This window comes from Syngnathus scovelli, chromosome 16 (assembly GCF_024217435.2).
Source record: "Syngnathus scovelli strain Florida chromosome 16, RoL_Ssco_1.2, whole genome shotgun sequence".
NCBI lineage: Eukaryota > Metazoa > Chordata > Actinopteri > Syngnathiformes > Syngnathidae > Syngnathus > Syngnathus scovelli.
Genome location: NC_090862.1, coordinates 9,527,501 through 9,555,007, shown reverse-complemented (window position 1 = coordinate 9,555,007; position 27,507 = coordinate 9,527,501). Strand labels below are relative to the sequence as shown.

The following is a 27,507-nucleotide window of genomic DNA, read 5'->3' as shown; positions in this document are numbered from 1 at the left end:
TCCGATGTAGCTAAGGGTAATTTTACATGCATTAGATTACCTGGTACCGGTGAGAAGCTCGGCGCCCTACCTACTCCATGGTGTGGGTCCATGGCCAATGTCACTGCCCCTTTTTTGCCCATTGCTCGTAGTGATATTTGGTTTTGGTGTAATAGTAAGAAACTTTATGATAGGTTGCCTTTCAACAGCTCCGGAATTTGCGCTTTGGTAACCCTATTGCTACCTGTTCATTTGATACCGATGTCCTCTTATGATCTAACATCTTTTGCTAAGTCCGTAGTGCCCGTATTCTGGCCGAGAACGAAACGAAACGCCGAATGGCGGGGCGCAGCTAATCCAACTTACATAGACGCCATTGGTGTTCCTAGAGGAGTACCGGATGAGTATAAGCTGGTGAATCAGATAGCAGCTGGTTTTGAATCCGCCCTGTGTTGGTGGTGTACTATTAACAAAAATGTTGACAGGATTAACTACGTCCATTACAACGTGCAGAGGCTTGGAAACTGGTCCGAGGCGGGTTTCAGGGCGGTCCACTCCCAACTGGCCGCTACTTCCCTCATGGCTTTCCAGAATCGAATGGCCCTAGACATGCTACTCTCAAAGGAGGGCGGTGTCTGCGCCATGTTCGGTGAGCAATGTTGCACGTTTATTCCAAATAATACTGCAGCCGGCGGAAGCCTGTCCCAGGCCCTTGAGGGCCTGCGGTCCTTGAACGGGAAGATGAAGGAACACAGTGGGGTGAACACAGAGGTTTGGACCGACTGGTTGAACGTGTTCGGAAAGTACCGCACCCTGGTTTCCTCTGCCCTGGTCTCCATTGCCGTTTTCTCTGCCATTTTGACCTTGTGTGGATGTTGTTGCATTCCTTGTCTCCGATCCCTAATTAACAGGCTAATTACAACTGCTATCTCTCCACCAGCTGAGACTTTCCCGTTGCTCCAAAGGGATGACCTTTCGATCGACGCGGGTTCCTTCTCTAGTGACGACCCGGTCGGCGACTCTATTGTGGTAAACCTGTCCGGTTTGTTTCCTGACCCTAGCTTTGCCGATTATGACTCAGTTTCCTCCTGAGTGTAAGTTAGTTCTTGCAAAATGTGATTCCTTGGCTGAAAATCTTTTTGAAGTTGCCATATGGGTGATGAGTTGATCTCCGGGAACTTATGATAAAACAGGGGGGAATTGTTAGATAAATTGTATATATATGTTATCATGCGTTCCCTAATGAGTGCTTATTAATAAAGTTATTGCACAGAATGCTTGCTGTTTCGCCTTGCAGACATCACCTAGTCCACAAGTCAAACGATGCTGTCTGGAGCTTCCTGACCTTCTACACCTCTGGGAATCCAAGAAAGCTGTTGATAGCTCAAACTATTTTGTTGATGTCTGCACATGGCATTTCGTCTATGCACTCTTCATGTTTCTCATGGCATCCTGTCTGCGACTTCTAGTTTCACATAGAATCTCGTTTCTTCTCTCATGAGACAAAGCCCACGCTGAGTGTGTTCTGCCCTCAGAATTGTTTTCATGATGTAAGAAATGTCCATCCATCCATCCATTTTCTGAACCGCTTAGTCCCCACGGGGGTCGCGGGCGTGCTGGAGCCTATCCCAGCCGTCATCGGGCAGTAAGCGGGGGACACCCTGAATCGGTTGCCAGCCAATCACAGGGCACACAGAGACAAACAACCATTCGCACTCGCACTCACACCTAGGGACAATTTGGAGTGATCAATCGGCCTACCAAGCATGTTTTTTTGGGATGTGGGAGGAAACCGGAGTGCCCGGAGAAAACCCACGCGGGCTCGGGGAGAACATGCAAACTCCGCACAGGGAGGGCCGGAGGTGGAATCGAACCCGCACCCTCCTAACTGTGAGGCGGACGTGCTACCCAGTGCGCCACCGAGCCGCCCTGTAAGAAATGTTTTCTATGTAAAGAAGCATACACAATGGTTATTTGTCGTTCGGAAGCAAACCGGAAATGTATTTTGAAATGCACCGGAAGCTGCGCATGTTTTTGTTGAAGCGACTTGACATCTGATGAGTGGAGAGACGTTGGCGTTACTCGCGTCATCTAAGCGAAACTTTCTCCTCTCCTTATGCTCACGGAATCAACGGCTGTAAGTTATCATTGTTTTATTGGATAACTTTATTATTGTTTATAAGATAAGAAGAAAACTTATAGAAGAAACTAAGTGTGTTTGTTGTTTCACTTGAGGTTTCACTCGTGTTTAACACTGAATCGAAATAAAGGGAGCAAGACGCTCTGAATCCTGGCTCTAGTGTTCTATACATGAGTTTGGCTGGCTGATGAACTGTGACAACGTACATGAAGTACATAACGCACAGGGAGATCAGTACAGAGTGATTCGCATTTTCAGTTCACCGCGAGAACGGATCAATGAGGGAACGAATCCTGGCTTTCCCGTTCGCGAACGAGCCAATGAGTGAACTGCCTTCCTGTGCATCAACGGATCAGTCAGTGAATATATTGCGTCTCCTGGCGTGAACTATGTAAGCCAGAATGTAGTGTGGTGAATTCTCTTCGATCTTCTGCTGGTCTCCAAGATCAAACGGTGGACAGGTGGCTGGCTCAGGGAAGGAAAACTTCAGTGACACATGGGTTTTGGGGAAAGATTTTATTCTACCGATGTCAGAATTGAAGTGTCTCTCACTAGCCAAAAAAAAGAAGCCCCCCCTGTCTTCTCCCGCCTTGGGTCTTATACCCCGTCTTCCTTCCTGTCCCAGGCCCCATAAAATCCCATGCGCGCGTGACCTATTCTCCTCTAACCTTAGAAATGAAATATACATTGCATGAGACCTACCGTATTTGCCGGTGTACAGGTCGACTCGGTGTATAAGTCGACCCCCTAAAATTCGACGGAAATTTACGATTTTATGATATATCCTTTGTATAAGTCGAGCTCAATTGTTGCATTATATTAAACTTCAAAATTCAATATGCGAAATTTATTGACGAAATGTGTTCAAATTCCGGGAGGCCGTGCGCATGCGGCTGTTTATAAGCACCGCGGAGGAGATCGCGGCCGGCGAGCTCGCGCACGCCGCCCGGCACCAACGGGAGGCCGGAAATAGCTCCAAGCCGAGCGGATCGGCACTTTATAAGCACCGCGGAGGAGATCGCGGCGCCTCATTCGACTTCCAGCGGCCGGCGAGCTCGCGCACGCCGCCCGGCACCAACGGGAGGCCGGAAATAGCTCCAAGCCGAGCGGATCGGCACCTTATAAGCACCGCGGAGGAGATCGCGGCGCCTCATTGGACTTCCAGCGGCCGGCGAGCTCACGCACCCGCCCGGCACATTCGGGTCGAGGTCGATTTTTTTCGGTCGATTTTGGATCGAAAAAGGTCGACCAATACACCGGCAAATACGGTAAATAAAAATACACTACATATTCCCCCCTACGTGACACTCTAAGAGTCTCGACAACGGTTCCACCAGAAATGACATCGGTAAACATCCAAAAATCTTCCCCCAAACATTTTATGGTTTCCATCTACAATTTGGACCTATTTGTCTCATCCTAAATCACGCTCAAGGCATGCTACTTAACTAAGAAAACTCAACCGAAGTTAATATCAAATTTCTCCCTGACAGCAATCTGAGGCTTCTCAGAAACCACACACGACCAAGATTGAATTCCCCCAACCCGCTCAACCAATTGACGCCGACCGCACCCCCCTACGATGCTCTTTTAATCACGCCATCAATTTGGAGAGAAAACGTTGCTGTGGCCTGCTAGAAGCTGAAGGAATGGGGTCGAAATACAAAAAGTCCTGCCTAGCTACAAAAACAGATATGCTCAAACCGCATTGAATAAAGTACATAAGCAGACAAGTATATTCACATATTAAATCAATAAAAGAAACATTTTAAGCATATAATTATACCTACACACCAAATCAATAAAGAAGACATAACTAGATATTTTTGATAAGTGGTAATGAGAAAGGTTTTTATAACTTTATGATCTGATATATATTTCTGAGCACTTTGAAATAACACATGTTTTTTGATATGTTGCCTGAATAGCTTAATGACCCTTAAGGAACTGTTTAATGCATGCCTGATGATTTTCTAAATCACGGACACTGCCAAAGTCGTCTAAAAATGTTCAGTACTTGATTGTATCTTATGTTTTGACTAATGCTAGACGCCAGTTATTGATTACTACTGAACGTTCTGGACAGAGGGAAATATTTTGCCTAACAAAGAAAAGATATGGTTGAAAGCATGATTAAACTAAGAATATGATGATGTAAGCAAGTACATGGAGTATCAAAAGAACAAACAAACAAAAACTGAGTGGTGAATAGCCCTAGACGGCACTGTCCCGGCCCGGCTGTCTGTTCAATGTCCTTCTGTTGCCCATGACGGCTGTTGAATCCCGTGCAAGGCCCCGGTCAGCAGCCAGGCGACCTACGACAAGCTATAGCTACTGTCTGTATCAAGCGACGTTAACAGTGCAAACATGTGGAGTCATAATGGCAAATGCAGCAGCGCAGGCCGGACGTCTCTGCATCCATTGCAGCCTGGTCATCCTGGAAGAGGGATTCTCCCATCTGTGGTCTCTTCTCAAGGTTTCTCATTTCCCCTAGTTGGAGTTTTGAGTTTTTCCTTGCCCTCCTGGGAGTTTAAGATCAGGGGACGTTTGAGAATATTTGTCATCTTTCACACTTCCTGAGTGTTGTTAGACACCTAAATGTTGAACAGATGCTGTGATGTACCAAAGTCAAATTCCTTGTTTGACACGCTCAAACATGGCGAATAAAAATTCTTGAAGAAGATTCAAGATTCAACAATTTTTATTGGCCATGTTTTGAGCATGCCAAACAGGGACTTTGAATTAGTGTGATATTGCCGCCTACGTATAGTGTTCGTACATTCCAGTTTCCAGTCTTCATGGTGTTTATCGGGTGCAGCAGTGGTCTTTTCAGTCCAAGGGCGTCCTGTTGGCTTTGGCCCCTGTGCGTCATCGTGTCTCTGGTTACAGGACTGGCTACAGCGTTCCCCTGATTTGGTGTGTGCGCTCTGCTTCTAGTTTCTGTAATAATGTTTTTTTTCCGGGAGCGGGATATCAGCCCACAGCCGAACCCCCAACCTGGAGGGCCATTTGGCTGTTGTACATATCCAATAACGTTATTTTAAAATAGTAATGTAGAAATAAAATTGCTTGTTCTACAAATGATGAAAATGTACAGCTGTACATTACCCTAGGGTAAACCTGGGTTTTATTTTGCACTTTGACCTCCGCCTCGGTTCCCGGAGTGTGAAAGACAAGGCAATTACAAGTCATAAAAGCAACTTTGATATTGAAGATTTGCAATTACAACATACACTTTTAGCATATGCTCTAAATCAGGGGTGTCCAAACATTTTGCAAGGAGGGCCAGATTTGATAAAGTGAAGGGGCCCGGGGGCCAATACTTTTTTCAGACATTTTTTAACTACAGAAATTTCATTAGGGGACAGTGAGATGAAGGTGCATGGGTCCGCCTCCCAGTACTTGACACATAATCCTGGCCTCGACTCCCAGACACGGACGGATGCTCATACTCTAACGGCTGTTGGGTGCTATTAAACACCAGGATCAGTTTGGTTGCCTCACCTCTTCCTTGTTTGCTCATAGTCATTATTCTAGACCAGGGGTCCCCAACCCCCGGTCCGCGGACCGGTACCGGTCCGTGAGTCACTTGGTACCGGGCCACCAAGCCGCACAGGAAAAAAATATATAAACAAATTTTTATCGACGATCAATTCATTTTGGTCAAGACGCTTGTCCTGGTTACGTGACGTTTTCCCAGTCGAGCCCGCAAAGCTAGCAAAAATGAGTAAGGATTTATCTTGAAAAATATAGACAATTTGGCAATACTCTCTCAATTACATCCGCCGCTGTGTCTCTTGACACAAGACGCTCGTCTCGGTCATGTGACACGTCACCTCAGTCGAGCCCGCTAGGCTAGTAAAAATGAGCAAGAAACAGAGAAGTTTGGAAAGCTTCTTCGGAAAGGGAAAAAAGTCCAATGGGGAGACTGAAGAAGAAGAGGCTACCACTTCTAAGTAAAGGAAAGCTGCATTTAAAAGAACATTTCTGGAGTCCTACTTAAAATATGGATTTATAGGTGACTCTGACGTGCCAAGGCCACTCTGCATAATATATGGCGACAAGCTAGCTAACGAGGCAATGAAGCCTTCAAAACTGCTTCGGCACATGGAGACCAAGCATCCTGCATTAAAAGACAAACCTTAACCACTTCGGGTGTCATTGTCTCCGATTACGCCTAGATGGGACCGGCTCGTTTCTGAGAAACAAGTTCGGTGCTCTCAATAATTCAACGTAATGGTGAGTTTTATTTTTACGTGGTTTATATTTGTTTTTATGCCAGTCATATCATTTTATTTCATCGTATTGAAGGAATGGGGTCAAAATACAAAAAGTCCTGCCTAGCTACAAAAACAGATGTGCTCAAACCTCATTGAATAAAGTACATAAGCAGAGAAGTATATTCACATATTAAATAAATAAAACATTTTAAGCATATAATTATACCTACACACCAAATCAATAAAGAAGACATAACTAGACATTTTTGATAAGTGGTAATGAGAAAGGTTGTTATAAACTTTATGATCTGATATATATTTCTGAGCACTTTGAAATAACAAATGTCTTTTGATATATTGCCTAAATAGCTTAATGACCCTTAAGGAACTGTGGAATGCATGCCTGATGTTTTTCTCTAAATCATGGACACGGCCAGAGTCGTCTTGACCATTCAGTACTTGATTGTATCTTATGTTTTGACTAATGCTAGACGCCAGTTTTTGATTACTACTGAACGCTCTGCACAGAGGGAAATATTTTGCCTAACAAAGAAAAGATAAGGGTGGAAGAATGATTAAACTAAGAATATAATGACGTAAGCAAAGACATGACGTATCAAAAGAACAAACTTTACATAGTCAGGGAACAGCAATAGATTAATGATGTCACAGCCAAAAGCTAACATAATTTCGTACAAAATGACAAAATTGAAAGAATGTGGTACGACAGTGTATGTCCAAGACTGGAGAAGAATGTTCACAAGAAGGTCACGTGGAGATAAAACCAGCAGGTGCCAGAGGGAGCCAGCCAAGGACTCGGCCAAAGATGATCGCCAAGGCCGAAAGACGGGATGGAAGACAACAGCCCCCACACACACCGAATCGCCCATAACCAGCACCCACTCCCATGGCGAACTTGCCCCACCCCAAAGACTCATCACCCATCAATCTTGGCCCACAATGTGAAACTTAATATAAGCTGATCAAAGAACCTTGAACATTGCCTTTTCTGAATGGAGACTTTCTGCTCTTGAAGGGCCCAGCGCTGTATTGTACTTTCCTGAAAACAGAGCTTTCTGAACAAGAATTGTGATTGAACTCAACCAACCTGTGTAAGTCTAATTTGTGCTTCAGTGTCTTAGCATTTTCCTAAATCTGAAGAAATCAAACGAGCACGCAGTGAGTAAATTGGATAACAGGTGATTGGCAATGGCTTTTGCCGTGAGGCGAAGATAACGCGCTACCTAAATTGTGGACAAAATCCAACAGTATATATATATATATATATATATACACACACACACACACACACACGCACACACACACGCGCACACACACACGCGCGCACACACACACACACACACACACACGCGCACACACACACACGCGCACACACACACACACACACACACACACACACACACAGTGAGGGAAATAAGTATTTGACCCTTTGCTGATTTTGCAGATTTGCCCACTTGCAAAGAATGCAACGATCTATAATTTTAATCATATGTACATTCTAACAGTGAAAGACGGAATCCCAAAGAAAATTCCAGAAAATCACATCATATGAATTTATAAAAATTGATAACCGTCTGATGAGGAAAAACAAGTATTTGAACCCCTGGACAAACAGCATGTTAATATTTTGTAGAAAAGCCATTATTGGCCAGCACAGATGTCAAACGGTTTTTATAGTTGGTGACAAGCTTTGTGCACATTTCGGCAGAGATGTTGGCCCACTCCTCCCTGCAGACAGCCTCCAAATCATTCAGGTTCCGAGGTTGTCGGCTGGCAACTCGAATTTTAAGCTCCCTCCAAAGATTTTCAATTGGATTCAGGTCTGGTGACTGGCTAGGCCACTCCAGAACCTTGATGTGCTTCTTCTTCAGCCACTCTTTTGTTGCTTTGGCGGTGTGCTTAGGATCGTTGTCGTGCTGAAACACCCATCCTCGACCCATCTTCAGCTCTCTCACTGAGGGAAGGAGATGTTGGTCCAGAATTCTACGATACATGGCCCCGTCCATCCTCCGCTCAATACGATGGAGTTGTCCCGTCCCCTTGGCTGAAAAGCACCCCCAACGCATGATGTTGCCACCACTATGCTTGACGGTGGGGATGGTGTTCTTTGGGTTGTACTCGGTGTTCTTTGCCCTCCAGACACGACGAGTTGAGGCCAAAAAGTACTATTTTGGTCTCATCTGACCACATCACCTTATTCTAGGCCTCTTCTGAGTCGTCCAGGTGCTGAATGGCGAATTTCATGAGGGCCTGTACATGTTTCTTCTTGAGCAGGGGGACCTTGCGTGCGCGGCAGGATTTCAACCCATGACGGCGTAGTGTGTTACCAACCGTTTCTTTTGTAACTGTGGTCCCAGCTGCCTTCAGTTGATTCATCAGTTCCCCCCTTGTGGTTTTGGGATGATTCCTCACCATTCGCATGATCAGGGAAACCCCACGAGGTGAGATCTTGTGTGGAGGCCCAGACCGAGAGAGGTTGGCGGTGGTGTAGTGCTTCTTCCATTTCCTGATAACTGCACCGACAGTTGATCTTTTCTCTCCAAGTTGCTTTCCAATTCTCTTGTAGCCCATCCCAGCCTTGTGCAAATCAACAATCTTGTCCCTGATGTCCGTAGAAAACTCTTGCGTCTTGCCCATGGTGGTGATGTTGGATGCTGGTTGTTTGGGTGTTGACAGGTGTCTTTTATACAGGTAAAGAGGTGAGGCAGGTGTATTTGATGTAGATAATTGGTTGGGATTGGAGCTGTGTCTTAAAGAAAGACTAACTGGCTTGTAGGAGCCAGAATACTTGCTGTTTGTCCAGGGGTTCAAATACTTGTTTTTTCTCATCAGACGGTTATCAATTTTTATAAATTCACATGATGTGAATTTCTAGAATTTTCTTTGGGATTCTGTCTCTCACTGTTAGAATGTACATATGATTAAAATAGTAGATCGTTGCATTCTTTGTAAGTGGGCAAACCTGCAAAATCAGCAAGGGGTCAATATATATATATATATATATATATATATATATATATATATATATATATATATATATATATATATATATATATATATATATATGTATTATTTATTTATATAAAGGCCGGTCAGCAATAATATTAAATATAGACAGAACTGTACAAAGCACATATCAGGAAGCTCCGACCCGATCTCGGCGGCATCCGAGTGAGTGACGCAAACGACAAGCGCGCATCCTCCGGCTATCCAAATGGGATGTGACGACGCGCCGTTATTGCATTTCCCTCGGACACACGCCGCAACCTCATCCATTGAAGCTCATTTGCAGACGTGACCTTTTCCTATGTCTTTGTCTTGAAGCAGGGAGACGACGTCGCGCTTGCGGAGGTTTCGTCGGAAGTGCTACCGAACGTCCTGGAGGCCACCAGCAAAGAACCTGGGCCGAGAGATGCGTTTTCGGACCCGATTGCATCACGTGACTGACTTGCTTTTTTACTCAAACATTCATGCTCTGTGCGGGCGTAAACTCATGATTCCACGAGATGGCGCTCTTTGTGAAGCTTCGTTTTGCACCACTTCCAAGCGGGTCCTACGTATGATGCACTACTGCTTTGAGTTGGTGGGACAAAGTACAGGGGAAAGGTCCTCGGATTCGGATCGATATGCTGGTCAACCCGGTCATGTCGTGATAATTAAGGCGCTTCTAGAGCGGAAAACGGATGTTCGATATGATTGCAGCTACACGTCATGTCACGTTAAGCAACGTGTGTTTTGCTCTTTTGCAACCCAAAAAATAGAGCAGAAAATGTGACGTTTTGCTTACAGCAATATAAGTCAACTGCCAGAGAAACGTGTGGGCGGCCATCAAACGTACGCTTGAGCGAGAGTTGGATGCTACATTCAGTGTCCGTGGGACGAGCCCCTCTTCTACTTTCAATCGCGCTTCCTGAGTGTGTTCGTGAAGAACGTCACGGCATGCATGTTATGAAGCATGCGTTACGATACTAGTGCTGGACAAAAGGTCAAGTTTGACATTTTTGTCTGATGTGCAACGTGGAAGAAACTGTGAAAACCGAGTGTCATTGAAAGCACCGACCGGCAGTCAGCTGAGCCCTGAAAAAGGAAGGCGAGTTGATTCAGTTGCAGTAGGATTTTGGCCGTGCGATATCGTCTCTCGGCCTCACAGGTGCCCTGGCCCCATTTGCTTCAGTTTTCACGCGGATACACGTTTAGAGGAAATATATTTTATGGTCCTGGCTGAAGATTGCACGATGTCTCGCACTGACGAGGTTCACCGAGTGACGGAAAACGTCTACAAGGTAAGGTGCTGCTGCTGTTGCGGCTTCTGCTTCGGGAATAAAGTTTGGACGTTGCGTTTGCGGCTGACACACTTTAGTTTGCCTGCATAACACGTTGCTCAGCTGCCCTCAAATCTAGTGGGACCGCTGTCCTTGCGGTTGGCTAAATGTTTAACTTCTCGGCGATTGATTGATTGATGAATTGCTCTCTCTCTCTTTCTCTCTCTCTCTCTCTCTCTTTCTTTCTCTCTCTCTCTCTCTCTCTCTCTCTCTCTCTCTCTCTCTCTCTCTCTCTCTCTCTCTCTCTCTCTCTCTCTCTCTCTCTCTCTCTCTCTCTCTCTCTCTCTCTCTCTCTCTCTCTCTCTCTCTCTCTCTCTCTCTCTCTCTCTCTCTCTCTCTCTCTCTCTCTCTCTCTCTCTCTCTCTCGAAAGTTGACGTAAAGGCAACGATTCTGCCTTAGAGTAAACCGCTTGTTGACTTTGGCAGCGTTAAACTGCTATTTCCAATATTCGGGCTGCTTGACATGGACGCAGTCAATGGACGCAGTCAAATCCGTGGTTGTTTGGTAATGTGGAGCTTGTGGTCTACAGCGATGTCGAACTGCTCTGCAACATACTGGCAACAATTCGACAATAGCTTGGTCGCCATGCATGACAGTCAAACTATTGTTTGGAGGTCTCATCGACGACAAATCGATTATCAAACCAGTCTCCTTGTATTTTCAAGTCATTGTTAAGAACCATCTTTGAACTAAAGATTGTTCAAATAATTCTCTGATTTCTCCACTAAAAAGCAGACTGAGTTCATCTTGTGTGTTAGGTCCAAATAAGACATCTGCAAACCTCTGCCTTTACTTTGGGAAAAAAAATGTCCATCAAGTATTGCATTGCTGTTGATTAGTTGTTTTCCAAACACAAACTAATACTGAATACACTAAAGTAATGGCTGAAGTCATTAGGGGGGATAGATGTTTACTGTATATTTTTAATGCAAATCAATTTGTATGTGATTAGTCTTTTCATGGATAAACAGCAGTGAGATTTGACCCAACTTCCTGAGAGAGCCCAAATTGGCGTGTTTTGAACTCAGCATTTTTAAAGGTGTGGCTTGGTTGAACTTCCCGCGTCTGTCCGAGGCCTTTCTTACTCTCGTGGTTCCCGCTCGTTTGGCACTCTGGAGGCCGCAGATGGGAGGAGAACGCCGCGTTTACGGCAAGCCCCGTCATGGACTTTCGACAGCTGTAGCTGGCGCCGATGGCATGAAATCAGACTTAGAATCGGTTTTAATGACAAAAAATAGTAGTAGTGCTTTGGCGCTATCTTACGTCATTGTTGTGACCGAAGGATATGGAAGTAGCCATTGCATTCATGTTTGCGTATCCTAGCCAGATCTAATGAAGAAGTAGTGCTCGGGTGCCACCTGGTGGCATCTTGCAACGGCACTAAAGCGATTTGAGGAGCTTCGTGTCGACAGGCCACACGGCAGCGTGCTACGTCCGTCGGAACATTGGGCGACGTGTCACGTGCTGCTTCACCGGTTCAGCTTCAGCCGGTGTTTCAAGACATCCGTGCGGACCTCTGCCATCTTGGCATTTTCCTCCAAACGTGAACTTGTCGAGCGCTTTTGGCCAATGTGGCTGGATGAGATTCAAAACGACGGCAATGAGAAGCTGCGGCCGAGCAACGGTGTCTTTATCACAATGGTCGACATTTGATTGCGGCAACCGATGAAAAACCTTCATCAAGGCATGCGTCCAAACAAAACGTGCTTATGAAATGACTCAACCTGTACTTGGCGTTGCTCAACTCGCTTATATAAACAGTGCGAGGACAATGCTGCGTTCGGACAAATGAAGAGCAATAATCGTGGCCTTCCACAAGCAGCGCGGTGACTTATTTTTTTTCCTGATGTCATGGCCCAGCCCTGGTTGGAGGAGCTTTAGCCGAAGAGGCACAGGGACAAACGTGCAAATCAGCCATGTGGCTTGAGTGGGACAAAAACTTTGACGAGGACGGACAATGCCAAGCAAAAGCAACTCCGTTGCAGGTTGTTGGAAACGCAAGTTGACACTGGGCTCGCGCGTTTGCGGCAGCTGTCTGTTTGCGAGCGACAAGCGCAAGCTGCTTAAGCCGCCTGCAGATAAAGTCTTAGCGCTTGACCCGGGCGGATTATTTGGGCCGAGCGGCCAGCGGAAGAACGCTGCCTCACTTAGCATGCGCCGTTCTGCAGGTATTCAGACACGCCTGGGCAGGCATGAAAGGGTGAGGTGTGTCCTGTCGAGAGCAGCCCTCGGGACAGCAGCGTTGGCGGTGTTTGCCCTCCCACACGGCCACTCCCGCCGGCAACACGACCCGGGACAGAGAGGCACAGGTCTAGTGAAAGGGAAACACACCAGCCAGGAATGTGACTCTTCACCCTTTGTGCCATCGCTGCTGGCGTCCCAAATTTGCGCCAACTTGTGTAACACGTCTTGCGCAACAGCGACGTCAACCCAATGATTTTGCTCGACGTTCTGGGGTTTCTCGACATTCTTGAAAATTGATCGCGATGACTTGGCTTGCTTTCCTGATGGCCTAGTGTGCGCAGATGTGTGTGTGTGGGGGGGGGGGGGAGGGGGGCAGAAGCCTGTGCGGACAGGTGGTCTCTTAGCAACAAGGCGCCGTTATGCGCGCCTTTGTCTCAAGCGGCTCTGGCTTCAAAGATTTTCTTTTCCAGCGCTTGACGCTCCGAAAGAGAGCCCTCAGAGCCCGCGTTGTTTGTCTGTCACCCCCCCCCAGTCCTGACTCTGCTGTGAATGTTTCGCCGTAACTCGGCAGTTGGCCAAGAAGGAAATGTGGCGCCCAGTACACCAATGGAATACTCTGCAATGATTGCAGAAATGGGCGTTAAGTTGATGTATTGTGCCATCGAGCTTCCTTCTTGTCATGGGAAACAAAGCAGATCCTGCTAATGTTTCAAAAGGCGCTCACCAATGAAACTAAAACTTGTCGTTGGCCACAAAAGTTGCTACGTCGCGCTAATTTGGCAACAGCGAGTATGCTTTTCTTTTAGTGGAAGCGGCGCCCCTCAGCTAGCGATGACCTCTCAAGTGATCTAGTCCTAGGTGAGGGGCCAGACAAAGCACGGCTCACAGAAGCCCTTTATGATGAGAAAAATAAATGGACTTCGTTTTCCCTCGCCCGGACGCGGGTCACCGGGGCCCCCCTCTGGAGCCAGGCCTGGAGGCGGGGCTCGAAGGCGAGCGTCTGGTGGCCGGGCCTTCGCCCATGGGGCCCGGCTGGGCACAGCCCGAAAAGGAAACGTGGGTCCCCCTTCCCATGGGCTCACCACCTGTGGTAGGGGCCAAAGGGGTCGGGTGCAGTGTGAGCTGGGAGGCGGCCAAAGGCAGGGACCTTGGCGGTCTGATCCCCGGCTGCAGAAGCTGGCTCTTGGGACATGGAATGTTACCTCTCTGGCTGGAAAGGAGCCCGAACTGGTGTGCGAGGCAGAAAAATTCCGACTAGATATAGTCGGACTAGCCTCCACGCACAGTTTGGGTTCTGGTACAAGCCCTCTCGAGAGGGGCTGGACTCTCTTCCATTCTGGAGTTGCCCACGGTGAGAGGCGTCGAGCAGGTGTGGGTATACTTATTGCCCCCCGGCTGGGCGCCTGCACATTGGGGTTCACCCCGGTGAACGAGAGGGTAGCCTCCCTCCGCCTTCGGGTGGGGGGACGGGTCCTGACTGTTGTTTGTGTCTATGCACCAAACGGCAGCTCAGAGTACCCACCCTTCTTGGGGTCCCTGGAGGAAGTGCTGGAGAGCGCTCCTTCTGGGGACTCCATCGTTCTACTGGGTGACTTCAATGCTCACGTGGGCAATGACAGTGAGACCTGGAAGGGCGTGATTGGGAGGAACGCCCCCCCCCCCACCCCCCCACCGATGGTGGGGGAAGATGCCGGTCCGACCTGGCAGACCCAAACGCTCTGTGAGGGTCTGCTGGGAACGTCTGGCAGAATCTCCTGTCAGGAAGAGCTTCAACTCCCACCTCCGGCAGAGCTTTTCCCTCGTCCCGGGGGAGGCGGGGGACATTGAGTTCGAGTGGACCATGTTCCGCGCCTCCATTGTTGAGGATTTGTTCCCAATGAGGGTTGGACTCCGCCAAGGCTGCCCTTTGTCACCGATTCTGTTCATAATTTTTATGGACAGAATTTCTAGGCACAGCCGAGGCGTTGAGGGGGTCCGGTTTGGGAACCTCAGCATCGCGTCTCTGCTTTTTGCAGATGACGTGGTGCTGTTGGCTTCTTCAGGCTGTGATCTCCAGCTCTCGCTGGAACGGTTCGCAGCCGAATGTGAAGCGGTCGGGATGAGGGTCAGCACCTCCAAATCCGAGTCCATGGTGCTCGATCGGAAAAGGGTGGAATGCCCTCTCCGGATCGAGGATGAGATCCTGCCCCAAGTGGAGGAGTTCAAGTATCTTGGAGTCTTGTTCACGAGTGAGGGGAGGATGGAGCGCGAGATCGACAGACGGATCGGTGCAGCGTCGGCAGTAATGCGGACCCTGTACCGGTCCGTTGTGGTGAAGAGAGAGCTGAGCCAAAAGGCAAAGCTCTCAATTTACCGGTCGATTTACGCTCCTACCCTTACCTATGGTCACGAGCTATGGGTCGTGACCGAAAGAACGAGATCCCGGATACAAGCGGCCGAAATGAGTTTTCTCCGCAGGATGTCCGGGCTCTCCCTTAGGGTGAGAAGCTCGGTCATCCGGGAGAGACTCGGAGTAGAGTTGCTACTCCTCCACGTAGAGAGGAGCCAGATGAGGTGGCTCGGGCATCTTATCAGGATGCCTCCTGGATGCCTCCCTGGGGAGGTGTTCCGGGCATGTCCCACCGGTAGGAGACCCCGGGGACGACCCAGGACGCGCTGGAGAGACTATGTCTCTCAGCTGGCCTGGGAACGCCTTGGGATCCCCCGGGATGAGCTAGATGAAGTGGCTGGGGAGAGGGAAGTCTGGGAGTCCCTCCTAAAGCTGCTGCCCCCGCGACCCGACCCCGGAAAAGCGGAAGAAGTTGGATGGATGGAAGTATACTAGTAGGGTATTCAACTAATCACTTGAATCGTCTAATTAACTCGGAACACCTGCAAAGGTTTCCTGAGCCTTGAAAAACATTCAGCTTGGTTCAGTAAACTAAATCACAAGCATGGGGAAGACTGCTGATCTGACTGCTGTCCAGAGGACCATCATTGACTCCCTCCATCAGGAGGGTAAGACACAAAAAGAAATTTCTCAAAGAGCAAGCTGTTCACAGAGTGCAGTTTCAAAGCACATCCACAAAAAGTCTGTTGGAAGGGGGAAATGTGGCAGGAAACTGCACAACCAAGAGAGATGACCGCACCCCTAACAGCATTGTGAAGAAGAGTCGCTTCCAGAATTTGGGGGAGCTTCAAAGACAGTGGACTGAAGCTGGAGTCCAGGTATCAAAAGCCATTGTTCACAGACGTTTCCGGGAAATGGGCGACAATAGCCGTATTCCCGTGGTCAAGCCACTTCTGAACTCAAGACAACGGAAGAAGCGTCTGACTTGGGCTATGGAAAAGAAGCACTAGACAGTTGCAGAGTGCTCCAAAGTCCTCTTTTCAGACGAAAGCAAGTTTTATATTTCATTTGGAAGTCAAGGCGCCAGAGTCTGGAGAAAGTCTGGAGAGGAGCAAAATCCAAGTTGCTTGAGATCCAGTGTGAAGTTCCCACTGTTGCGTTTTGTTCAAGATGTCCGTCGTTGAGCAAGAAAACAAAAATGTGGAGTGATAGTTGGTTCTTTATTTGGAAGATCTTGGGTTGCTTCACGGCAGTCAGTACAAGTGCACTTCAGCAGATGAGAACAACCACGTCAGACTCCAAATCAGAAGGTTTTATACTGTCCACAAGCAGGAATACGGAAGGGGAGGGGATAAGAAGGAAAAACATATCTTCATAAGAATGTCTTATCTACTGAATGTTTTGTATCAATGTGTCATGATGTTAATGAGCTCTGCCTTATGTGTAATGGAAAAGTTACCAAGCTGTGTGTGCCGTGTCTGTGCTCTGATGGAGCAACTATGTTTGTATAAATTAATATAGAATATTTAGAATACATATATAATATGTTGCTCCCTTTTCACCACAGTCAGCGATGGTTTGGGGAGCCATGTCAGCTGCTGGTGTTGGTCCACTGTGTTTCATCAAGTCCAGAGTAAATGCAGATTTTAGAGCGCTACATGCTTCCGTCTGCTGAAGAGCTCTATGGAGATGATGATTTTCATTTTCCAGCATGATCTGGCACCTGCTCACAGTCCCAAAACCACCAGTAAATGGTGTACTGATCATGGCATTACTGTCCTCGATTGGCCTGCCAATTCTCCTGACCTGAACCCCATAGAGAATTTGTGGGGTATTGTGAAGAAGAAGCTGAAAGACACCAGACCCAACAATGCAAATGAGCTAAAGGCCGCTATTGAAGCATCCTGGGCATCCATAACACCTCAGCAATGCCACAGGCTGATTGCCTCCATGCCACGCAGCAATGATGCAGTAATCCGTGCAGAAGGATTCCCAACCGAGTACTGTGCATTAATGGACATTTTCAAATGTTTGATTTTGTTTTGCTCTTATAATTTTTTTTTTTTACTTGGTCTGAGGAAATATTCTAGTATTTTGAGGTAGAATTTTTGAGTTTTGTTAAGCTGTAAGCCCTAGTCAGCAATATTAAAATAATAAAAGGCTTGCAATATTTCAGTTGACTTGTAATGAATCCAGAATGTATGACATTTTTGTCTTTTTAATTGCATTACAGAAGATAAAGAAGTTTATCACAATACTCTAATTTTCTGAGACAGTACTGTATAATTCCATGGAATTGTTGTGTCCATGATTAAATACAGGCAATTAACAGGACCATGGTGCCGAGGAAAATTCACAGTATTATGTACGTGAGAAACCTTGTCCCGAGGGGTGTTGTCAAATTTAATGCAGACGTAGCGGGTTCTGACTTCATGATTGGCTGAGAAGTCTACATAATGCCAAAAGTATCCTATTTAAAAAAAATTGCAGCCAGGCCAGCGAGGGCTTGTCTGTTTGTTGGAAGGCGCGGTGCGTCCGCATTGACGTTGACATGTTCCAAAACAGCACCTCATTCCCATGGCCTGAGTGTACTTCTCTTTGATGAGCGCTTGGTTGGCAGGCAAAGGGCCAAAAGTGTCTACAAGTCTGATGCCATCCATCACGTTGTTGCCCTCACGCCACGTCATCGGGCACTCGCCCAGCACTTCATGGAGTGAGAAATGTCTGCCCGAAATGTTGTTGGGGGGTGCTTGAAACAATTGGCTTATGTGCCGCAGGAACCTTTGCGAAAGAGTACATTTGTTCCTGCCGCGTTGCCAGGAGGACTGCCGCTCCGCACGCGCGCACGCCCACCTCCTCTGCGCTGCATGGCCAGGGGCAGACGCTTATTCTCTTATTCTCTTTACCCATCTCCGCTTGTTCAAGGACAGCCGCCGCGCTCGTATCCACTCAGTTCAGTGGCGGTGGCGCCACTGCCACTGCCACTCTTCTTTTATGAGGTTGATGGCTTCTTCCCACCGTTGCTTCATATGTAGACTGTGTGGGGGCGGATGAAAGAAGGAGGCGTTGAAAGAGAGCGAGCGAGTGTGTGGGGAGGGCATGGAGAAAACTGGCCGGCCTTGTCGAAGCCATCTGTAATTACTGCGGCAGAGGCAGAGGCTGTAATTTCGTGGGGCAGAGGCAGATCCCTCGGCCGCTGCGGCGCCACGTTGCTATATTTGGCCGGGCGTCATCTCGTGCTCTGCCCCGGCCGTAGTCGTGTCGTGCTTTGCTGCCGTCAAGTGAGTGGAGGCGCTTTCTCGGACACCTCGCACTTGCCCACATCCTGTTGGGAAGACGACGTAGCACTGCGCAGGCAATCAAATGAGTTGCCATTCAAACGTTTTGGCAAATGTGTTGAGTTAATTTTTAATTTTATGCCCCTCACCCGATGTGATGTATGAATAACTTCTCAAGTCACCGTGCCAAAGTGTGAATGAGCGCAACGCCGTGTTTTGCTTTTGATAGTCAGAAAACAAAATAACGGCAAGGTATCCGACGTGTTTGTTTCCTTCCTCCCCCTTTTTGTGCTTGGTTTGTTTTTGCACCGGCTCGGAGTTGCATGAGCGTGCTGGAATAAGGAAAGCTGACAAATAAGTCTGGACCTGGGTTGCCGTGGTAACCAGCGCCCGAGGCTGTCAGTGAGGACGGCTGGCTGCTTTTGTTCACTCGCCCTATTACAAAGTAAGAAAGGAATAAAAACAACAACCCAAAACCCCAAATGGAGTAACAAATTCCTGAAATGGATTTTTGCCCGAGTGACGACAGCAACCGCTGCAATTCAGGATCCAACGGGCTCTTTGCAGACGTGCTCATAAGATGGGTTTCAAGTTGAGAAAGAAATTATGTCTTCATTGAAGCAGTTGAACAAAAGAATCGTTTTCCCTTTTCTTGACGAGTGAGAACGAGCCTTACCGGCCGCGTCCGGTGGAAACGTGCCATTAAGCTTGTTGAAACTCGAGCGGTTGATTCCATTTGAGTCTAAAGCTTGACCGCGGAGCCCGCGCCGGCAAACGCCGCCTGCTGCCGGCTCGCCACGTTTGAATAGGGTGGGGTAATTGTTGAGCCCCCCACTCGGCCCCCATCAAGAATGGGCAATAACCCTCCTGCTGCTTTTTCATCTTCCGCTTTTGGCCATCTTGCGTTGTCTTTTATATCCGCGAACCTTGCTGGCAGCTCAGTCGTGCTGGGGGGTTGACGGCGCTTGATGGAACAAATGATGGCACGCTGGCGACTGATTGGGCGCAATGATTGCCACTGGTTTCCCTCAGCTGATGTTTGCAGGCCACTGCATGTCATTCTTGTGGCATCTGGCCACAATTATAAACCAAGGGGGGGCATCAGTCACTTGTTTTTCTTTTGACGTTTGCCTCTTTTGTCATTGGACAGGAAAGGGGATTCACGGTGACATGTTGCGGTTACGCTGGGTTAGATCTTTGGAGCTTCGTGCCTCAGAATGCTTTGCACCACTTTGGTCTCTGTGGCCCCATTTCCCAATTAGCTGCCACAATTAGGCTAACAATGTAGCACAGGAGAACTGGGATGACCAAATTAGCCCGGATGACGGAATAAACTACCGCCCATTTCCCCCCTGGCGTCGTTTCATCTCCTTAGAAAATGTTGCCGCATACAGCTCCAGCGTTGGCAGTGTGCGTGTGTGCGGGTGTTGTTGAGTTGAAGAAAGGCGTGCGGGTGCGTGTCGACTACCTTTTGGCTCGTTCAGTGGGAGTGTGCCGTAACGATGCGGCGTTATGCAATCCTCCCACTGCTTTCAAACACCACCGCTTGTTATTAGAAAAGCTTTGTACGGGTGTGGGCGTTTGCACGACTACACGCACGCGCAGGGATATGTGTGCGTCCTCATCAATCACCTCGTATTAGAATGTAATAGAGCGCGGCGGCGTTGTAGAATATTTCCCTCAGTGAGTTTTGACGTCTTTTGATCTCGGGGACGCCGTTTTGTATGTTCCTCCAGTTGACTCGTTTGCATGCGAGCGGCGAAGCTCATTTGATGCTAGTCAAACGAGACGCGCAAACAAGATGGAGCTGCTATGGAGGCACCTCTTTGAGTATCACGTAGTGCCATTCGCAAGCTGAGCCATGATTGTTCGCCCTCCGCAACCGCAAGTGCCCCCCCCCCCCTCCCCCGCTTGATAAAAGCCACCTTGTCGCAAGATTGATCAGAATAGCGCGTTTGTGCAGGGAACCCGAAAATGTTGGCCAAAGTTTTTCTGCCTGCCTTTCAGGGCTGTGCACAACGAGGTTTGCACCAAAGATTTCCCACTCGATTAGCGTCCGCACAGGCTTTCATTTTGCGCTGAAATCTTGTCTTGTCCTTCTTTCAGACAATCATGGAACAGTTCAACCCTTGCTTGCGAAACTTTGTTGCCATGGGGAAGACCTACGAGAAGGCCCTTGCCAGTAAGTCAGTTTCTTTCTCGCCTCTGCTGAAGCGGCCGTACATCTACAACAGGTATGGGCAAACTACGGCCCGCGGGCCACATCCGGCCCACGGGACCGTTTAATCCGGCCCGCCAACCCTAAATAAATTGTATTATTAAACTTTTTTTTTCGGTCATTTTGCCTGCAATGACTGTGTTTCCCCAGTAGATGGGGAACCACTCGCCTGCGCATTTACTACCGGAAGCCGTGCCAGAAAGCTCGGTGCACACTCACAAGTGCGTGTATGTACTCAGTAGTACGGAAATGGCGCACTCGTGTTCTATTTGTATCAGTGCCGAATTTAGAGCGTGGGCTGTGACGACAGCATTCTTGTAATTTGCGCGCTGAGCTTTCGGATACAGTTTTAGGCTAAAGCCACCCACAAACCTTCCCCTGGAATCCTTCCATTAAAATGAGTCGCCCATGGAAAAGCAAGGTGAACACTGAGTGCCAAGTGTTTAAAAAGAGTGGCCAATTTGGCTCGACGTACGCGACGTGACGTTCAGCCACATGAACATCAACATCAACCCGTCATAGATCTAGGTAAACGGACCAACACCTCGGATCTCTCCTAAGAATTGCCACAACAAATTTTACTCCAGACTATGACACACTATCAAAAAAAGGGAGACCAACAACACTGTTCCCACTGAAAATGAAGGGGAGGCTTTCAAGTTTGTTGTAAAAAAATGCATTTTCAATATGATCTGTACAAATAGCAGGGATTGAAACTAGCGAGCATTCTCATTTTCAAACAATGCAGGATGCTCAAGGACATTGATGCACCACCTGTTTGTGACTAATCTTAACCTGTAAAGTTCTTAAGGCTTACTTTAAGGAAGTGTTTCCCGTTTCCTCACCTCTGTTACCAGGTGTTTGTGAGTTAAAACTCTGCTCTGATTTTCAGATACCCCTCACCGTGTTGCCGTTTTGATTACTTTATTTGGATGTATGCTTTCACCGATTCTTCAAGATGGTATATTTGGTCAGAATTTTTGCCGTTTGATGTGATCTCATAAGATAAACATCTTTCATTAATCTGACCTGCAGGCACTGAAGTGATGGAGACTGTTATTCATAATAACAGTGTTGTATTTTATGAGAATCACTGATAGCAGTTTTTTAGGGATTTTTTTTTTTTTAATGCTGTTAATAAATGCATTTGTTTTCAAAAAACTTTTTTTGAATATCCATGCTTTACTACCTACTAAAGGCCAAAACCTTTTATGCAATGACCTTTACAGGTCGTTTATATTACTTCACACAAACAGTACATCCATCTGCTCCTGGTTCGGCCCCCCGGTCAAAATTTAGAACCCAATTCGGCCCGCAAGTCAAAAAGTTTGCCCACCCCTGATCTACAACTATAAAAGGACAGTATTTATCCTCCTCCCAAATGGGCAGGCCTGCCCCTCTCCCCTTTACTGTCGTGAAGAGTCTGAAGGGGAAGACAAAAGATAAAAGGGCCTCCAAAGGGAAGCGATGCCAGTTGGCTGTGGGTAGACAACTTAATAAAGGCGAGCGCGCGGTGGCGTCGCCCGTCCTCTGCCACTTAATTTGCCGAGCGAGGCTTATCCAAAGAAGCCTTGCCGATCCTGAGCAAGTGCTACCCTATGTTGCCCCCCCCAAACCCCACCGTCATGCACACGATAACTAATCCAGGACACGGTGGGAGGACAGGGACAGACCGACTTGGACTCCCTAAGCCATTAAATCTGTCCTTTGCAAGATTTACTCAAACCGAGGGGAGGGAGGGCTAAGAGGCTCTTGTTTGCAAGGGAGGGTGAGGGGGACCCTTGCATCCATACGCTTAAGTTCGACATAGTGAGGTGAACAATCAGCAAATTTTGGATGACAGAGAGGATGACTACTCTATGTTTTAAGAAGGCTTGACACGTGATCCTTGTCCTTCAGCGGGGCAGTCAGAGAAACGCGCAGGCGCTTTACCTTTGCGCTGGTCACACTTCTTTCTGACAGCAAGCCGTTTGGAACTCAAATGGATCTCTTTGAAATGCGCAAATACGTGGCCCCACCGGGATGTGGCCGTAGGCCAACAAAAGCCAAAACTGAGAAAGATATCAATCAACTCAAACGGAAAGGCTAGCGAGATGATGAAGGAAATGTGATGGCTGGTGCTGTTTTTGAAGCACTTTCCCTTCTTTGTGCAGATGTGACATTCGCTGCCAAAGGCTACTTTGACGCTCTGGTGAGAATGGGCGAGCTAGCCAGCGAGAGTCAAGGATCCAAAGATTTAGGTGAGTACATCATTTGCGCTGACTTTGAACACCTGTACGACCCAGTGCAAAGCGGGCAGTGGCGTCCATGGCCTAAGAGCCGCCCAGTCGCCCGCCCAATTCAAAAGCTGTGACTCCCGAAATCCACAAAGCACCTTGTTCTTGTTGTTGTGGTGGCCCAACAATTCCAGTTCACTTACTTCCTGGAAAAATATCACTACACGCACACACGCGCGCGCACACACACACAATTACACACACACGCACACACAATTATACACACACGCTTACACAATTACACACACACGCACACACAGAGACACACGCAGAGACACACACAAACACACACACACACACACACACACACACTCTCACACACACACGCACTTTATATCCAGATTTGTTTATGCAGTTTGGAGAGATTGCTCTCTTGATGCCGGCGCGATGGGACTTGCCAGTGGCTCCCTCAACGTTTGCACGAAAAGGAGTGAAAAGTGACTCCGAAATACCGCCTGAAAGGAATGTGATCATCACAATAACTGGGGCAAAAGTCTCATTTTCTCCGTCTTTCTTTCGAACGGCCCAAATCTTTTTTGCTTTTTTTGTTCCAAACCTCTGCGCAGTGCAGTCTGCCCACAATGATGTTTTAGTATTTTCCAGCCGCCGGGAGTCAGAGCTCCATACCTGAATGCAACGCTGCGGTCCAACCCATGCGTGCGTGCAAGGAAGTGGGGAGGGTAGGCCTCTGCGGCTGGCTCGCTTTCTTGCTCAACCTGTTTGGGCTGAAAGTCAGTCAAAGGGAAGGTGCATACTGTACACCACGGCACTGTGGCCTTGCCTCGGATATCCATGAAAGTCGCTCAGCAGCAGCCGACTATGTGCCCGGCGGCCGCCGGTGTATTCTTCTGGTCAATCACTCGAGGAGGAAACCTGCTATCTGTCTTCTATCTCTGCAAATATAATCAACACGAGTTCCATTTGGATGATCGTGTCTTTTTGTGTTTCTGCGGTCCGAGCGTTGGTTTTGCCCCAAGCACTGCATTTTTCCTCCCACGCATCGCCCTCCTCCTTCGCTTGGGCTAATCACCACCTGTCTGTCACAGTACCGCGCTCACAAAACACACGCACCTGCTGCCCTCTAATTCCACTCTGCCTGCCGGGCCGGGTCATTTCTTCTCGCGGGGGCCCTAGGTCCGTGCTTTTCATTTCTTTAAAGGCAAGAAATGAAATGTTTCAAAGGAGGAAACAACTATTAACGGAAAAAACAGCCAAAACAGTTTATACTATAAGGCTGGTAGATAAAATCTACCAATCTAAAAAATAGATGAAATGATCCATCCATCTATTTTCCGAGCTGCTTTTCATTACGAGGGTTACGGGTGTGCTAAATTGGTCTCTGGGATACTTTTAATCGCTTTGTAATAGATAATGACAAGAAAGGGTGATTGATATAGCTAAACACAAGTGACTCTTTCAACATCTCAACACTTTACCCTAAGGACGGCTCTCTAGCTTAACCCTAACATATAATGCAGAATACCTTTGACGTGCGACGATTAGCACTTTCAGTCTGTTATTGATATTGCACCACAAATGGTGGAGCAACATGTATAGACAGTACTGCCTTTTTTTGGCAGGGAAAAATTAATGTCTCCAGTGTATGGTGGAGTTCCCCAGATTCAAGGGGCATTTGTAGGATCTGTCTTGAGTCAGACTACATCATAGATACTGTACTAGTATGAGTTTTTTTGCTTTTTTGGCAATGCCATTTTCATCCTGCGACTGAAAGCAGTTTTGTCACCGTGCTCACGGCGATCTACCATGCTGCTGTCGGTCGGGTCTTTAGCCGCGAGACGACATCGGATCAACAACTTGCGTGAGTTGCTAATTGCCACGTAAGAGTCAGCACAAAGCACACAAATCACATTGCAGCCTGACTGACACCAACTCAAACGCACATAGGCTCTTGCTAGCTAGAGAAGTTGGGCAAGGATTCCTAAACTGACATGTGGGTCACCTAATCGTCCTTTTAGCGCTTTGCAAGACTAAAAATATCATGGCGATGACCTTCTCCAAGCATCAAAGAGGTGATGCCAAATATGTCCTTTGGTGTTTTATGAACAATATCCCTTGTAAGGGGGCCAACACACCCCAACAAACACACACACACAAATGCCAATATCGACATGTTATGATGCCGATAGAGTTCGGAACAGTGCTGCGGACGTGCCTCGGTCTAAAATTTTGCAATCTTTCTTGTTTATGGGAGTCGTTCCTTGCCTTGGCCGCCTCTTGCGCCTCCTTCAGCACCTGTCCCCGTTTGAACGAGCTCTTTTCGTAGCTGGCCACCGCCTGCATCCCCGGAGGCTCTGCCTCCCCCCGTTTGCTCTATTTCGGGAAGCCCCACCCCCATAAACCAAACGCTCGCGATGTGACAGTGCAAAGCGACCGGGTGCACTTTGTCAGCATTTGTGGAGACCTTGCATTCGGCTCGCGTCACCCGGGGCATGTCGAGTGCCGTCTAACCGGTGCATTTGCATTTTCATTCATTTGCGGCCTCCAAAGAGGCGGCTTGTGTCGTCGAGGTATCAATGGGTTCTGCCAATTCTTCAAAGGGAATCTTGATTTAGCCACTTTTTGGAGGGAAAAGTTCAACTTTGGTCCCGCCTGAGTATGATAAACTTGTTATATGTATTCATGTCCAATTTTGCCGCTTGCCTTCGATTGGAAACGACATGGCGCGGCATGAGCTCAGGCGACACCCAATCATGGCCGCATGAGAAGCGGGTGGCTGCCATCAACGAGTGGGACAAAAATGGCCCCTTTTCATGTCCAATGAGGCAAATCCAAAGTTGTCAACTGTTTAGCTCAACTTTTAGAAGATAAGCTGGAAAGGTATTTTCTACGGTTGGATCTTAAATTCATGGAAAAGTGCTTGTTGAAACGTTTTTTTTTTCCTTGTGAAGCCACGCTCCCCCTGCTTCTTTGCTTCCTTTCGTCGTCTTCTCTTCTTCTCCCAATGAGCACTTCAAGTCCAGGCTACTGTGTCTGCGCTCTTTTGTGTGTCTTTTTCAATCTGTGACGTTGTGTCTTCTGTGTGACCGTTCCAAAGCCCTTTTAGGCCACCCAAGGAAGAACTCAGGATGTTGTCAGCCGCACTGCCTAAGTTCCAAAGTCATAGCATCACCTTTCCACAGACTCGCAAAAATAAAATAGTTTTGCTTTAATATTTGTTCACAAGGAAAACAAAAGCCTGTGAGGATTGTTCTCTGTCTACATGTGTTGCTGCATCTTTTTTGCTTCACATATCAGTGTGTGTGGCTGAGTGGAAAGGGGCTTTGGAGCGTTCGTTTTTTTCACGTGTCATCCTCTGTCTTTCCACCAGGTCTGAATGTTTCTGTCCTTGGCTCAATGTCGCTCTTTTGCGTTCCTTTTCCTGGACAATGCACTGCACTTTCTGAAGAGGCAGCTTGTAGGTATAACAAAATGGAAGCACTCCTTCCAGCTGCATGCCCCCCCCCTGCCTCCCTCCCTCCCTGCCTCTCTCCCTGCCTATATTTTGGCTTTTAAAAATCGTGGCGAGTGCCATTTCTCTCACGGGAAAGTTGGACGTTTTAAAGCGTCAAGCTTGTGGCTTGTTTGGCGTAAAAGTGTCATTTTGTGTCATTTTGTTTTTTCCTGTCTTTTTCCGTCTCATCTCATTGTTTGGACGTGTCGTCACGCAAATCTCCTCCATTGCCGTGTCTGTCTCGCATGCGCCATTGCCTCGTTTTCCTCCCCGCTGCCGTTGCAGATCTTGAGTTTGCGTTTCTCCTTGTGTGCACAGGCGACGTGCTCTTCCAAATGGCAGAGGTCCACCGACAGATCCAAGTGCAGCTGGAGGAGATGGTTGGTACACCAGCTCTCCCCGAAGCCAATGCTGAATCTGCCACTTGTGTTGGGCTCCCACATTTTGACCCCGCTGGATTGTTGATCCGGAATGATGCCACACACAATCGCTTTCCTCCATGCCGCTTTTGGGCTAAAAATTAGTTGTCAGCGTTTCATCGCCCCAGAACTTCATTTCAAGCTTGAAAGTAGAGGCAGACGCTCACTTGGCGCGGGCATGAGGAAAGGCCATGACGGCAACGTCGCCTCTCCCTGACGAGCTCACGCTGGAGGCATTAGCCGTCAAAAAGATGATTTTGTCTGATTGATTCCACTGCCCTGGCGCCTTGAAGTCTAATCTGTCCCGAATGCGCTTTGTCCCCAGCTGAAGTCTTTCCACAATGAGCTGCTGTCGGAGCTGGAGAAGAAGGTGGAGCTGGATGCTCGCTACCTGGCTGTGAGTAACCACGCCCACCCGACCACATTTGAGCGCCAGATCGTTCAAATCTTCTCAAGACTGACAGGAAGCACAACTAAGCCGCTCTGCGTGACGCATCTTTAAAATTAGTGGGACGCTGCCTCTGTTAGTGGGACGCTGTGTGTGTGTGTGTGTGTGTGTGTGTGTGTGTGTGTGTGTGTGTGTGTGTGTGTGTGTGTGTGTGTGTGTGTGTGTGTGTGTGTGTGTGTGTGTGTGTGTGTGTGTGTGTGTGTGTGTGTGTGCGTGCGTGC

General features: G+C 47.9%; 1 protein-coding gene and 1 long non-coding RNA gene across 6 annotated transcripts in view; both read left to right on the top strand.

Moving 5' to 3' along the window:
- The first annotated feature begins 1,915 nt into the window (after nt 1-1,915).
- On the top strand, nt 1,916-7,442 carry LOC125983494 (uncharacterized). Its single transcript, XR_007486727.2, has 2 exons — nt 1,916-2,116; nt 3,613-7,442. It is a non-coding gene; the product is annotated as an uncharacterized lncRNA (long non-coding RNA).
- A 2,977-nt stretch (nt 7,443-10,419) lies between these two features.
- Nucleotides 10,420-27,507, top strand: part of LOC125983476 (BAR/IMD domain-containing adapter protein 2) — a 38,903-nt gene continuing 21,815 nt past the window's right edge. For 2 of the 5 annotated variants that reach the window (XM_049744695.2, XM_049744694.2), the window contains exons 1-5: nt 10,420-10,643; nt 20,581-20,656; nt 22,846-22,932; nt 26,738-26,799; nt 27,164-27,235. In XM_049744695.2, coding sequence (XP_049600652.1) covers nt 10,572-10,643; nt 20,581-20,656; nt 22,846-22,932; nt 26,738-26,799; nt 27,164-27,235 — 369 coding nt within the window. In that variant the 5' untranslated portion in view covers nt 10,420-10,571. The remainder of the gene's footprint in view (nt 10,644-20,580; nt 20,657-22,845; nt 22,933-26,737; nt 26,800-27,163; nt 27,236-27,507) is intronic. The other 3 variants (XM_049744698.2, XM_049744697.2, XM_049744696.2) reach the window with 2 other exon arrangements.